This window comes from Parambassis ranga, chromosome 13 (assembly GCF_900634625.1).
Source record: "Parambassis ranga chromosome 13, fParRan2.1, whole genome shotgun sequence".
Lineage (NCBI taxonomy): Eukaryota > Metazoa > Chordata > Actinopteri > Ambassidae > Parambassis > Parambassis ranga.
Genome location: NC_041033.1, coordinates 10474616 through 10486800, shown reverse-complemented (window position 1 = coordinate 10486800; position 12185 = coordinate 10474616). Strand labels below are relative to the sequence as shown.

The following is a 12185-nucleotide window of genomic DNA, read 5'->3' as shown; positions in this document are numbered from 1 at the left end:
TGGCCCTCCTCCTCCTCCTCTTCCTTCAGTTCTCCAGGCGCTTGTATAGCTCCGTCAGTCCTCACATGGATGGAGGTGTTAGACGACCAGCTGCGCGCTCTCTGCCAGGAAAGTCAGTCATGAACACCGTTTTTCAAGCGCAGCGGGAATGCACCGTGTGATGTTGGCGTGGTTCCTCCGCCTCCGGTGCGGAGCAGAGCGGGGCACGAGGAGCATCTGGATCCTGATAACTGCGCTCCTCACCGCTCACACCGCCGGCGGATCCCCGCTGCTCCTGGACCCAGAGGTACCCTAATCCCATCCATTTAGACTTAAGTACCACTGTTGTGGAAGTTTCAGTCCAGAGACGGTCAACTTTAAAGCTATGGCGTCCTGTAAGGACAAAAACCTGGACAACCATTAACTGCCAAAAATAAACTTACCATAATGTACCCTATAGTCGTAAGAAATACTTTAACTTACTTTGGTTAATTTCAGCACAAACTTTCTCATTCCTAGATGTGACTTTTTGTTTTCTGCCGTATTTAACAAAAAGTACAAAGTATCGATCCTCTGGTAAAATCGATGTCATGATCTTTTGTTTTTCAATGTGCATGCATAAACCATATGAAACGTTTAGAACATCAACTACAGGCATGCAGTCGCTGCTTTAATCCTGTCTTACTTCATCACCCTGTAGCATCAGACTGTTAACACGCACACAGATCTCCTCCGCTTTGTCCTCTGTGTCTGATTAGACAATGGAACATCTTTGTTTTTCACTGAAACACATCTGTCATCTCAGTTTTAATTTCCAGCCCAGCTTCAGCACATCTGTAATCATCTGCTGCTGTCTGAACATGAAACGTGCTGCACACACAGGCAGGACGGTGACTTTAAACAATCCACTATGCAACACCTCAGATCTGTACTCATATTTTTTACATGAAATTCTTGCTGAATAATTACTATGAATTAAAGTGACACTGGGGGGGTTTCTTTGTTTTATGGGTGGTCCACATGTGTACTGTACATGGCACGCTACAGCAGATAAGGAACAAATGGAAAATTATCCTCACACTTTTATGAGGTTTTTATTTCCTTTTTAGGGCAGAAGGCCTCTCTGGGGAATTCAGCTATGTGTGTGTGTCTGATTACTGTTGCAGGATTTTCTGGAAAAGTACGGGTACCTCCATCAGGACCACCACATCCACAATGCAGTTGAGGTGCAGTCAGCCATCCGGTAGGTGAAGCTTTCTCTCAGTGATGAGGCTGGTGATCAGGATGTGTGTTAGTGTGTTCACCTGGGGGGAGGGTGAGGTCAGTGACGAGCCTTGGGGCTGGACGTCAGTGCAGGACACTAAAACACAGCCTCATCTCTGCACTGGGAAACCTCTGCTGAACCCTCTTTGAACCATCCAGGAATGTAAGGAACCTCGCCCTCTGGCCTGTCTGACTGTAACTGTAATAGAGACAGATTGAACGTCTCAGCTTGTGCTGATGGCTGAGTGCACTGCTGCTTTGTTTTTCTGTCCATTCACAGATTATTAATATGACTTTTCTTCTCCCTGCAGCGACTTCCAGTGGTTGTCCCGTCTCCCCGTCACTGGTGAACTTGACAGCGCCACCCTGCGGCAGATGGCGGAGCCTCGCTGCGGGGTGTCTGATGAGGGCAGCCAGCAGATCTGGACTCAGAGAGTAAACATCATCTTTACTGGGAACAGGCAGCCGCAGCAGCGCAGGAGGCGCTCTGCCACAAAAGGTACATTTCTTAGCAGTGTGTGATGAGGTGGGCCATCTGTGTGTGAGAGGGCTGTCTTGGTGTGTCCTGTTGTGGCTTTAAAGAGTCAACAGTCAGTTGGGAGGGTTCATAAAACAAAGCACTAAATGGAGTTAATGGCTGTAATTAAATCTAGTGGAGGGCCTGATTGTGCATGTTAGTCTGGATGATTCTGGCTTTTAGCTGCAAATACACAACTCCATGCATCCTCAAGTTAACTGTACACCTCAACAAAGCATTTTTATGTCTCGAGTTACTGAGTTACCTGCTCCTCTCCTCTGTGTGAGGTTTCACCCCTTGATATATCTGATATATCTGAAGTCTCTTGCTCTCTGCGCTGTCACTTTATTGCCTTACAGCAAACAATGAAGTTTGTGATTGAAGCAATTTTCAGTTATAAATGCAGTAATTATTGGTGAGATTTGCAGTCTGAACAGGTCAAAGAGGATTTAAAGAGTTTATCGGTGGTTAAGGGGGCAGCTGGCAAATTTGTGCAGATTCCATCAAGTAATTAAGCGCAGGGTCCCCTCATAGCTCAGGGTGCTTTACAGAAAATCTCAGAGAATTACTGACAGGTGTTACTTTTCCTTCCTGACAGAAACACGTGCTGTAGATTCTGCCAACTAATGTTGTTATTTTTATGTACTAGCTTCCTATATACAGTATATACTAACTAGCACATTATGTTCTGCGTGAGAGGAAGTACCTGTCCACACCAGCAGGTGGCAGTAGTCTGAATTCATCATTAACAAAGTGTTACTTTGTGCTATAGTGTTAATAAAGCCACTCTTCAGGACAGGAAAATGTGTGAGTGTCCTTAGTGGGTGCTGCCATGTTTCCTGTGTGGTGACAGCAGCAGGAGAAGCTCCTTCTCCTTCTCCTCTGTGTCCCTGTTCCTCCAGCCTCATGGTGTGTGCAGCCTCTGCATTCCTCCCTGTCACTGACGGGCTTGGCTAATGCTTGGGGAATGCAGTGGTAGCTGATGTTTGCCACTGCCTCTTCATGTCAGTACCTGACATGTTCCCTCTGGAAAACACATCCACAGCTGACTGACTGGATCACGTTGTTTGCCAAACCGACCGCCTATCTGAAAGGCCAGATATCTGAATGAAGGGGTTAACCTGCTGAGTGACTGGCTGTTTGGATGATTTCAGCCTGTTCTTATGTAGGAAAACAGCTCTGTGCCATTACTTTAGACCCAGACGTGACTTGTGTGATGGACGGCAGCACTGTTACCACAAACAGCAGCGATTCTTTTACACCCTCAGGTCAAAGCTGTCACAGGCGTCATACACCCACTGATGGAGGTAAACAATTTAATATCCTAATTCTGAGAAGGAGCGTTGTGATGTTGTTTTGTCTAACAGAGACAACAGATGTGTTTTTGCCTGTGGCACAAAGAATACTTCATGTTTGGGCTGACAGACTCAGACTGGGAAAAGTGCCAGTGAAACCGATTACTCTGCAGGCCTCAGTTATGAATATAGTGTTAGTGGTGTGGCTCATCTGGATCACTGCTTCGCAGATGTGAACGATGACATGGTGACAACACAAGTCAAGGCTCCTTCTGACAGTGCAGGGAAGAAGTGGGATGCTGACATCACACGTAGCGGGAGAGAGAGAGAGAGACTGGGAGATGACACCCATCCTGGAATGATGTTACCCTGTCCTTTCTGCTGACAGTCAATCTATAATCTATGATGCTGTTTGTCCTAAATGAAGCCGGGCGGCCTGCAGAGCTTCTTGACTCCCAGCGGTGCTGTGATTGTGTTTAAGGCGAGCATGGCCGTCTGTGAGCTTCCTGTAACTGTAAACAGACCTTGACGTGATGGTTGTTCCCACTGATACTCACAGAACAGACATTCCACCACTCTTGTCTAAGATAAGCCTTTAAAATTCAATAGGTGTGTGTATGCACTCACAATGGACCTGTGCCGTGCCTTGGAAGCTCTGGAATCACAGCCGCAGACACAGAGATCCACACAGGGCCGTACTTAGCAGCTCTTTTAACAATCAATTCTTCCTCTTTTTTTAAGAAAGGCCAACATTTTCTGTGGTTCAACCATCTCCAAGGCTTTTTAGTATTACATTAGATTAAACGATTAAACATCTTTGTGTTGGCCAGACAAAACATACCATGTGATCCATGTGTGATGACCTCAGGCTCTGAGAAACCAGGATTTTTGCAGTACTTCTCTGATGTGTTATGAGTGCGTGTGTCAAACGGCCTCCTCTAACACCAGCAACACACAGAGCCGCTCTGCACCTCCACAAACAATAACTTGAGCTATCAGATGATCTCAGTCCCTTCCTAATGTGATAACACACCCTCCCTATAGAGGGCATCATGGTAATTGCTTCCATAAGGGAAGTCTCGGAATGTCTTGGGATCGGACTTCCTGGCTTCTCCGCCGTCCTCTGGGGACCTCTTACTCTGTGGCGGTCTGTGATGGAGAGAAGGCGCCGGGGAGACACACCATGTGGCAAATGTAGAGTTAGGACGGGAAAGCAGCATTAGCAGCTGTACGTTATTGGCTTCATGTCTTACTTTTTAGCTTCCTCCTCGAATGGGATGACTCCTTCACCCTCACATGTTTACGGTGTTTGAACCTCCAGGTGCTTCCACTCTTACATTTTTAACATCTCTATCCAACAAAAATGCTTCAGTTGCTGCCAAAACACAACTTCTGCTTGTGTGTTTACTTACACAGAAACACAACTGCCGTCATTGCTGAACCTACGGCTGCTCTTAATGGCTCCAGATATCCAGATATTCTCCATCTCCAGGGTGCTGTTTGCAGTATGTAGAACTGTACATACCTCTGGTGCTGTACATATCGCTCCCATCGACTCTTTGCTGTTTTTACACAAAATGGTCTGCAGGTTTGAATTCTCAGTAATGCAGGCGATGTGTGCAGACCTCCCACTCATATTTAACTCTCTCTTTTTTAAATATTTTGACAGCTGCTAACATGTTTGATTCATGTTGCCACTTTCAGCACTGCAGGTATGTGTGAACACATAAAGCCCTTGTGGCCAGAGTGCAGAGTTATTGCAGATAAATCAGTTATGGCAGGTTTAAGGTGAACATTCTTGTCAGCAGCTAAAAATGATTTTACCAACATTGTCACTGACAGTCAGTGATTAGACAGATCAGTCCTGAGTCAATAGATGTGAGATGATAACATGTGTGCAGCTGGTCTGAGTGTGCAGCCTGTTCATATCATCTAATGACTGCTTCCTGTGAGGCTGCCTCTTTGTTAGATGTGTGTTTCTCCTCTTGCTTACTTTGTTTCCAGACTGGTATACTGTGTAATCCTGTATGTATTAACAGCCTGGTAAATTAAAGAATGGCTGGAGTTGAGCCTCTCCTTCCTCCTGTCCTGTCCCTGAGCAAATCCTGAAGTCTGTGACACATGTAATCATGTCCGACCTAAACATAACCACAGACACGTGTTGAAGTAAATTGTTTAGTCCAGCCTGTACTCAGAGTGCTTGTTAGTTTACCCAGCCTTAAGCTGACATGGTTAACATCCTATCATTTTGGCTCAGCCTGTTGGATTCAAAGGCTCTTCTGCAAAGCAGGAGGGGTTAAACACAGGATATCTGACATCCCGAAATTATAATGCAAAAGTTTAGCAGAAGTAACACAGCTAGTGTAAAACACTTCCGGGCATTGGTTTAAAGCAGGTATGACGAAAAATCAATAAATACATATTAAGAATAATCTCGATTTATTTCGGATATTCTCTGACATTAAATCGCAATTTACGAAAGAAAGAAAAGTGACAGATTTAGGAGTAGCCTGCATCATTAAATGCTTATTTCTGTCAAGGAATCACGGCGCGTTGCAAACACGTCATCATCATGACCATGCCACTGGCTGGGCAAATGCGTAATGGACTTCATACGGTAAGGTAACACATGTCTCCTCATTGATAAACCCAGCTGAAAGTATAACTTGATAAATTCTCCCACGGCGGCCATGACAGCGAGCAACGTCTCCAGGATTGCGATTTAATGTCAAAAATTGTTGTTAAAATTGTTAATCTCAGAAATTCCCGGTCAGTATTTTTTTCAACACTTCATGTTGATGTTCCCTCCTCATGTTTCCTTGTTCTCCAGCTGAGAAGTGGTACAAACGTCATCTGACCTACCAGATAGTGAACTGGCCTCGTCACCTGGCTCTGGGCTCCGTGCGGCTGGCAGTGCGCGCTGCCTTCCAGCTGTGGAGCAACGTGTCAGGCCTGGTGTTCCAGGAGGCCCCCGAAGGGCCTGCAGACATCCGGCTGGCCTTTTATGAGGGAGACCACAACGATGGGGCCAGCAACGCCTTTGACGGACCAGGTCAGACTCATCAGTGAATAATTTACTGTATAGAGAATCAAGGTTTCACCACAAATCTTTGACATCCACTGTTGCTTTTTGTTTTTCTGACATTCAGGGGGAACTCTGGCTCACGCCTTCCTGCCTCGCAGGGGGGAAGCCCACTTTGACATGGCAGAGAGGTGGACTCTGAATGGACACAAGGGACACAACCTGTTCATGGTGACGGCTCATGAGATCGGGCACACTTTGGGACTGGAGCACTCCCCCGTCCGCCACGCTCTGATGTCGCCGTACTACAGGAAACTGGGCCGCAGCCTGGTTCTGAGCTGGGACGACATCCTCGCAGTGCAGCAGCTGTACGGTGAGCAGATTCAGGATTTATTGCTGGGTTCATGGTCATTTCTTTTGACCTCAGACATGCTGAGTTAATCATCATAGACTGATGTCTGAAGAAATTAACCTTGGCTCTGAGGCAGGAGAGGTGTTAAACATAGAACCTTCACTGGACACACGGGTAGTTTTACCACTTTTTCCTGAGGTTTATAGGGAGACCCATTACAAACCCAGAAGTCTTTGGTAGACAGAGGTTGTCCAGTGTCTGAGGAAGATGGTGAGGCTGCAATTTTTACATTGGAATACATAGAACTAACATGAATCGCTGAGTCTTATGAAACCAGGAAATCTTTTAGGAAACAAAAGTCAGGTCATTTTTGCTCTGTGGCCCATTAAACCTGGAGTTGTGGCACTGAGCTGTGAAGAGGCCACAAGGTCACCAGCTGCAAACACAGAATGAGTACAAATACAACAGAAAAGCCTGTTGAAGGTCTCCATGTGTCACTAAAAACAGTTTGATTTGATTCAGTGCAAGAAAATGTATACAAATATACACACAAAAATCAGAAATGTGCTGCAAGTCGCACTGATGACAGAAGTTTATCGAGGGACTGATATGGCCAAACTTATTAACAAGCAAATGACTGAGTATGCTGTTGGTGTTATTAGTCCTTTTTTGGTCCTCTAGAAACATCTGTTGTTGCATTTTGTGAAGCTGCATTGTGTTGAGCTTCCTTTGCTAACACTCTTTCTGTATACTACTGCAAGTGTGAGAGTAGCATGTAATGATGAGTGTAAGGAGTTCCTCCTTCACAGCAGGAGTCTCTTCTATCAATTTCAGTTGTGTGGCCTCTTGGCTCCAGGGAGAGGGCAGCTCCAAAATAACAGTTTGTGTATTATTATTCTCCAGCAGCTCTGTGCTTCTCACAGTGTTTACCTGGGAGTTGTGTCAGTTTGTTGGGATAGATTACTGGTGTTTGCAGTGTGTGTGAGCATTGCATATGACTTTGTGTATGATGGTTTGCTGTGAGGGTGCGTTGTCCCTCCTGGCATGTGTAAGGCAGGTTTCCACTTGTGCTCGCTCTGCTATGTTCTCTCATTGCTTGTTTTTTTTTTAAATACAGCTACTTAGAAACTGATTTCACTAATAACAACAATACATCTCAAACATGTTTGCACCACATCACTGCACTCTGAGAAGCATGAAACACTTTCTTTGCTTGTTTGGCTGTGAACCTCAGGTGTGCTGCAGAGAGAGGGCCAGTAAAAACACAGCCCTCTGCAGGAATGTTTGCTGCAGGACAGTCACACACAGTCATTTGGATAATTCAGTTCTGAACATGTGATGCAGAAGCTTCCAGGCAGGCCTCTCTGTCTGCACAGTGTCTGTTGAGACCCATCTGCTCTGCCTCATACACTCTGAACATACAGTAAAACACAGCTGACCTGTGTGCTGCCTCACCTCTTGCACAGACCCTGTTTTCCTCTCTGGGAGCCACGGTGTTGTATGCACTGCTGTTTGTGTCTGCTTATCAGTCTGTAGAGAAAGAACCAGAGACAGCTCCGTGAGAGCTGACAGGATTCTTCAGTTAGCAGCTTGCTTTTCTCCTGTATGCTTATCAACCTCATTTCCACCCTGTGGCAGTAATTTCTGCAGACTGCAGCTGCTCCCATGTAGATTCTCAAGCAGCTCCAGAGACTGACAGGACTGCTAGTGCTTCAAAAATGCTACATCTGTTTAGAGATACGAGCTTTAGGCAGGAGCTGCGTGAACTAATGAAAAGTTTATATGAAACAGACTGAATGTGCTTGGAATCTGCAGCCACTAGGTGTCACCAAATCTTACACACGGGTCCTTAAAAAAAAAAGGAAAGCATAGGACCTTTTAAAGAAAATTTGATACACAACAAAAAACTATACTGGAGGTATCAAATAAATATGGTGGAGTGAAGTATAGAGTGGTTTGAAATGGTTAAGCCTCTTTAACCTGCACTTTCAACAGCTGATGCATAGTAATGTATTAAAGTTCTAGTAGAGTTCACTGTGGGAAGTTTATTGTATGACTGAAGTCTGACATTCAACCCTTATCTTATACAGCACTGCTCCCAGCTTTTCAGTACTGTTATCCACTGTGGTGGTTGTGTGTGTGTGTGTATTTACCCTGGAGTCTTCCTTCTGTTCATGTGTGTGCTGATTTTATCCATGTCCAACACAAATGTTTGTTCAGCTCACAAACATACTGTAATCATGTCTAAAGTGTCATTTTCTGTGAGATCACACGTCCCTTGGTTCTTCTGTTCTTGTCACACACTCTGATCCTGAGTCTTTTTTTTTACATCCTGAAAATTCAATGATTTTTGTTTGTTTCCTCTGTGTGTGTGTGTGTTCTATCTTAAGTCTTGTTTATTTCCTGTGCAGTATAATGTCACCCATCAGTATACATCAACCCAGCCACATCCTGGACAATTTAAATGTTTGTCCATTTCTCTCATACTGTTGAGGCTGCCCTTGGTGTGGATGAGAGCTCTCCTCACTGTCCTTTGTGTGGGCACCTATATGTATAAAGCGCAGCTGTGGACTGATCTACCATGTGTTTGTCTGATGCCTTCTGCTTCATTGTGTTGTTGTTATTGTTTTGGCATACAGGTAAACCGCTGGGAGATCGTCCTGTGAGGTTGCCCGGTCAGGTTTTGCACGCGGCGCTGCAGGAGTGGGAGTTCACAGAGCTACATCGCAGGCATGACACCCCGGGGCAGCCTGTCTACTGCCAGGGCGTCTTTGATGCCATCACTATGGGTGAGTTCCAAATCAAACAGGAGCACAAGACAACAGTCAGCCACATCCGTCATAGCTGTGGTTTTTGGTGTGGCTACAGGAAAAACTAAAGACTTCCAGTATTAAGAACTTTTATGCCGAGTTAACATTAGAACATTAAAACACAGTTTTTTTTGTTTGTGTCTGCAGACCAGAATGAGACGGTGCTGGTGTTTCGGGGCAGTGTGTACTGGACTGTATCAGCTGAAGGCAGAGTGAGCGGCCCGCTGCCTCTCCGTCAGCGCTGGCCTGACCTTCCTCTGGCCATTGAGGCTGCTGCTTTCTCCCCATTAGATTCCAAGTGGTATTTTTTCAAAGGTACCGCTTCACTGAGCCCCTTAATGCGACTCACACTTCCTTTTAAAGTCATTCCCTCACCTGTTAACATGTGTTAAAAGCCCAAAATAGATCTCCTATGCCCTTTTTAAAAAGCAAAGTACTATTTAAAGTCTACACTACACTGAAGCTTCCCTTGTGGTTTTTAATTAGCATCACCTTCCTGCTGAATGCTAATGTGTGGTTTAGAGTTACAGCCAAATTTCCTGCTTGGACCAAAAAGCTGACAGCTTGATAATTCATTTCTTTTATCTGCTAAATGCAAACAGTTATATGGAAATTACACAACTCTGCTTAAGCTGTATCAACACTCTATGAATCATCATTTTCTGCTGTCACAGGTACAAACAATTTTTATCCTGTAAAGGTCATACTTAGTTTAAAATATGGTAACTAATGGATGACTTTATTTATTATTTTGAACATTTAGCCTTCTGTTTGTCTCACTTTGTCTCACATTTTGCAGGGAAGCGAATATGGCGCTACACTGGCAGTGTGCTGGACCCCAGCTTCCCCATGAAGAGCACAGAGATGGGGTTGCCTCGTCACCCTGACTGTGTTTTCTATTATGCCCCACTGGGTCACCTGGTCCTCTTCAAGGGCTCCCGCTACTCTGTACTTGACCTTAAAACCCTGCGCCAAGAGCCTTACTACCCTCGCAGGCTGACAGACTGGACTGGCTTGCCACAAGGGACCAATGGTGCGCTGACCCGTCCAGACGGCCGCCTCTACTTTTTCAGAGAACAGCGCTTCTGGAAGTTTGACCCGGTGAAGGTGAGAGTCACCAAAGAGGGTCAGTGGGCCAAAGAGCTGAGCTGGACTGGTTGCATCAACACACCTCAAAGCAATAACATTCTTTGACCAGCAGAGGGCGGTGTAAGGTTTAAAGTGCAATTTGTTGATACTGTCATAATAAGATTCTTGAACTTTAAAGACACAGAGTTTATCCTGATGGAGCCTGACAGAAATAGGGCTGCTTAGTTCATATAGCACATATAGTATTTATACTGTATGCACCTGTAACTACTGCCCCTATAATTCAGACTAGATTTTGATCTGATCATGTTGTTAGGAGGCTGGTTTACTTAGCAGCTGCAGTTATGCTTTTTCTTTGCACACTAACAGTAATGACATAATAATGTCACTAAAATATAAGTTTCATTAAAACCCTATTTCCAAACATGTTGGGTTGCTTTATAAAACATTAAAAAACAAAATGCAAATAATATAAACCCTATATTTAACTGAATGTAGTAAAAAGACAAAAACAAACTTTGCAACCAGGAGTTTTATATATTTTTCTATAGCCCAACTTTTTTGGAAAAGGGTGTGGGTATAACCTACAGACACATTTTTTTATATTTAGCAGAAGGCCCAACTCTTTTCCCACAACCTTATTTATATTTTTAAATCTCAAAAACCCCTAAGATATTCACAGAAACAAATTGCTATCACAAGTAATTCCTCATTTAAACAATGGATTGCAATGCATTATTGACTTTTTTCCCAACCGGTGTTTTCAGTCGACATGTGATCAGATTTTCCTCGCTGTAGACAGAGTAGTCATATGTGACTGTGTAGGTTACTGTGTGAATTACATTAGTACTGAACTTACCACCTTCTACTCTAGTTATATGGAATCACAACTGTCAGAATACACAAAGCGAGTCTGTTGTTTTCAGATTATAAAGCAGTTTTATTTATCTGTTAACACTAAGCATGAATCACTGAGCTAAGTAGCTTCACAATTCCTGACTGTGTTTTGTTCCAGAAACACCCATTTTACAGTAAACATTTCAACACAATGGCATCTTTGAGCTGCAGTGTCCTGCTGACCATTGAGCAAAACCCTAAATTACATATAATAATGAACAACTGAGTGTCAGATTCTCAGAATATCTTTTTGTCTTTAAATGGCCATATTGACCATTAGCACTGTGCAGGAATTGACTACCATCTGTTACAGTGACCACTCCAATCCACGATTTACTTGCTAAGATTTCACTTAATCTGCCTGCTGATCCTGTGCTTACTGTGGTCTTGCAGTAATTAATGTTTCCGTGGTCTCAGGTTCAGTATGACTGTATGGTTAAAAAAATACTACGGTAAAAGAAATAACAAAACCATTCCTTAGTGTGATAATTTGGCCAAGTCAGGTCCACATCTTATGTACAGATACTGGTATATCGGTCATTTTAAGTGCATTTAAGCAAATGTAATTAAAACACATTAGGTTAAACCTTTTAATAAGTAAAAGGTGATTTCAGATTGATACTGTAGAGAGCAGACTGAATCAGAATTCTAGTCACAATGCTTAGACTGCCTTCATGCTAAGAACATCTTCCTCTTTTTAAAGGCAATCAGATAATTAGATGCTAGCCTACCTAGCTGAATCCTAGCCTGTCATAGGACCCACTTTAATACAAAACATTTACTTTGTATGCTATACACTGCTACAATACAGCAGCACTAATTATTTGATGTTACTAAAATGACAATCAACAACCTGCATTTACCTTGTACCACTATCACAGGAGGTATTTAAGCCGTTATTCTTTTATTGTTCATAGTGGAAATTTATGAAGCAAGTCAATCATATAAAGAATGTATAATG

The 12185-nt window shown here is 43.8% G+C and overlaps 1 protein-coding gene across 1 annotated transcript; it reads left to right on the top strand.

The window, feature by feature from the left end:
• Nucleotides 1-74: 74 nt before the first annotated feature.
• On the top strand, nucleotides 75-11373 carry mmp28 (matrix metallopeptidase 28). Its single transcript, XM_028419508.1, has 8 exons — nucleotides 75-286; nucleotides 1146-1222; nucleotides 1554-1741; nucleotides 5885-6106; nucleotides 6204-6449; nucleotides 9068-9217; nucleotides 9386-9553; nucleotides 10038-11373. The coding sequence occupies exons 1-8, from the start codon at nucleotides 149-151 to the stop codon at nucleotides 10430-10432; spliced, it is 1584 nt and encodes a 527-aa protein (XP_028275309.1). The 5' UTR covers nucleotides 75-148; the 3' UTR covers nucleotides 10433-11373.
• Nucleotides 11374-12185: the final 812 nt, after the last annotated feature.